The sequence below is a fragment of the Salvia splendens genome, chromosome 18 (genome assembly GCF_004379255.2).
Source record: "Salvia splendens isolate huo1 chromosome 18, SspV2, whole genome shotgun sequence".
Classification (NCBI taxonomy): Eukaryota; Viridiplantae; Streptophyta; class Magnoliopsida; order Lamiales; family Lamiaceae; genus Salvia; species Salvia splendens.
This window is the reverse complement of record NC_056049.1, coordinates 12,219,003-12,220,744: the sequence shown is the minus strand read 5'-3', so window position 1 is coordinate 12,220,744 and position 1,742 is coordinate 12,219,003. Positions and strand designations below refer to the sequence as shown.

The window sequence follows — 1,742 nt, the reverse complement described above, 5'->3', positions numbered from 1 at the left end:
GATCGACAGTGACTTGGAGTAGGGGTCGGTCAGGCGGGACATAGCCGTGCTAGCTTAGTAGATTAGTTTCCCTTTCTTTTGTAAGAACTGCAGTGATGTCATATGTAAAAGATATTAAGACCTCGTGAGAGGCAATTTGCCCACTTTATGATGAATGCATATGATGTACCACTTTATGACTCCTATTTGATTTTGTTAAACATATGCATGAAAATGAATGCATGGGTTGTGAAACGAATCCTAAGGAAGTATAAACTCTGTATTGATGAAAGTGAATAACTAGTACTGATATCGTGTTATAAACAGAATGCCTCCCAGAAGACAAGCAGGCAGGCCGAGAAGGTACGCGCAAGTACCAGAGCAGGTACCTAGGAGAGACCAGGCTGGGGGAGCAGGAGCACAACCGCCACCTCCTCCACCACCGCCTCCTGCAGTGCCGGAGAGGCGAGTGGAAGAAACATTTCTCAAACAGAACCCACCTGTGTTCAATGGTCTGGGGAACCCTGCTGCAGCAGAGACCTGGGTGCGTGCGATCGAGCGCATCTTTGATTTTCTTCGGTGCACCGACAGAGAGCGACTCTCATGTGTGAAGTTTCAGCTGGTGGAGTCCGCCGACTTCTGGTGGGAAGCCAGGCGAAAAGTTATGACTCGTGAACAGTTGGAGCACCTGACCTGGGAGGAGTTTAAGAATGAGCTGTACGGCAAGTACATCCCCAAGAGCTACCGCAAGGCCAAAGAGGTGGAGTTTTACAGTTTGAAACAGGGAAAGATGACAGTGACCGAGTACGATAGGTTGTTCTGTGACATGTCACGCTATGCGCCTGAACTAGTAGACACGGACGAGAAAATGGCCGAAAAGTTTTGTACTGGCCTGAGATCGGAAATAAGAATGGCTCTGGCCAGTCATGGAGGTCTGTCTTATGTCGAGTCATTGGGCCGGGCCCTGGACATTGAGGCAGCTATGCCCAAAGAGAGGCCGACGACACATGTCACCACTGCTCCACCGCCGCCACAGCAGCGGTTCCCTCGAGAAAAGAGGAAATGGGAAGGAGACCGAGTCCCGACTGATGCTAAGAAACCATAGTTTGCCCCTAAGCCACAGCAGAACCGTTGGTACCAAACTGCCCCGACTCCAGCTGCGGAGCGCGGAGCCCAGGCACCTCTATGTGCGAGATGCTCGAAGAGACATGACGGCGAGTGTAAGGCCGGGACTGGTGGATGTTTCCACTGCGGGCAGAAGGGACATTTTGCCAGAAACTGCCCGAGCAAGGCGACTGGAATGGGAGGACAGCGTCCGCAACTGCGGGCACTCCAGGTTGAACCAAGGAGAGAGAATGCGATGCTCCCTGCACCACGTCCTCAGCGACAGCTACGCCCGAGACTTCCCCCACAGGCAAGAGCCTTCGCACTGCAGCAGAAGCAGGCCAGGGCCGAGGAAGGGAAACGGGAGCAAGGCAATTTGGCAGGTATGGGAACTCTCCTCAACGTACCAATCGCCCTTTTGTTTGATACCGGTGCATCACACTCCTTTATATCAACATCTTGTGTGGATACTTTGAACTTGCCTACGGATGTGATGGAACATAGTATGAGGGTGTCCTCACCCGTAGGAGGCCTGATAGATATCACACGAACGTGCTCAAACATAAAATTTTCCATGGGAAACCTGAACCTAGTAGCTCATAACTTACATGTGATGTTGATGTGGAGCGTCGACATTATACTAGGAATGGATTGGTTAG

General features: G+C 51.4%; 1 protein-coding gene across 1 annotated transcript; it reads left to right on the top strand.

Annotated features, from left to right (window-relative positions):
• Window positions 1–307: 307 nt before the first annotated feature.
• LOC121776750 lies at window positions 308–1,084 on the top strand. Its single transcript, XM_042173919.1, has one exon. The coding sequence runs from the start codon at window positions 308–310 to the stop codon at window positions 1,082–1,084; it is 777 nt and encodes a 258-aa protein (XP_042029853.1).
• Window positions 1,085–1,742: the final 658 nt, after the last annotated feature.

Coding starts and splice junctions, on each gene's coding strand:
- LOC121776750 (XM_042173919.1), top strand. CDS start 308: ATGCCTCCCAGAAGACAAGCAGGCAGGCCGAGAAGGTACGCGCAAGTA.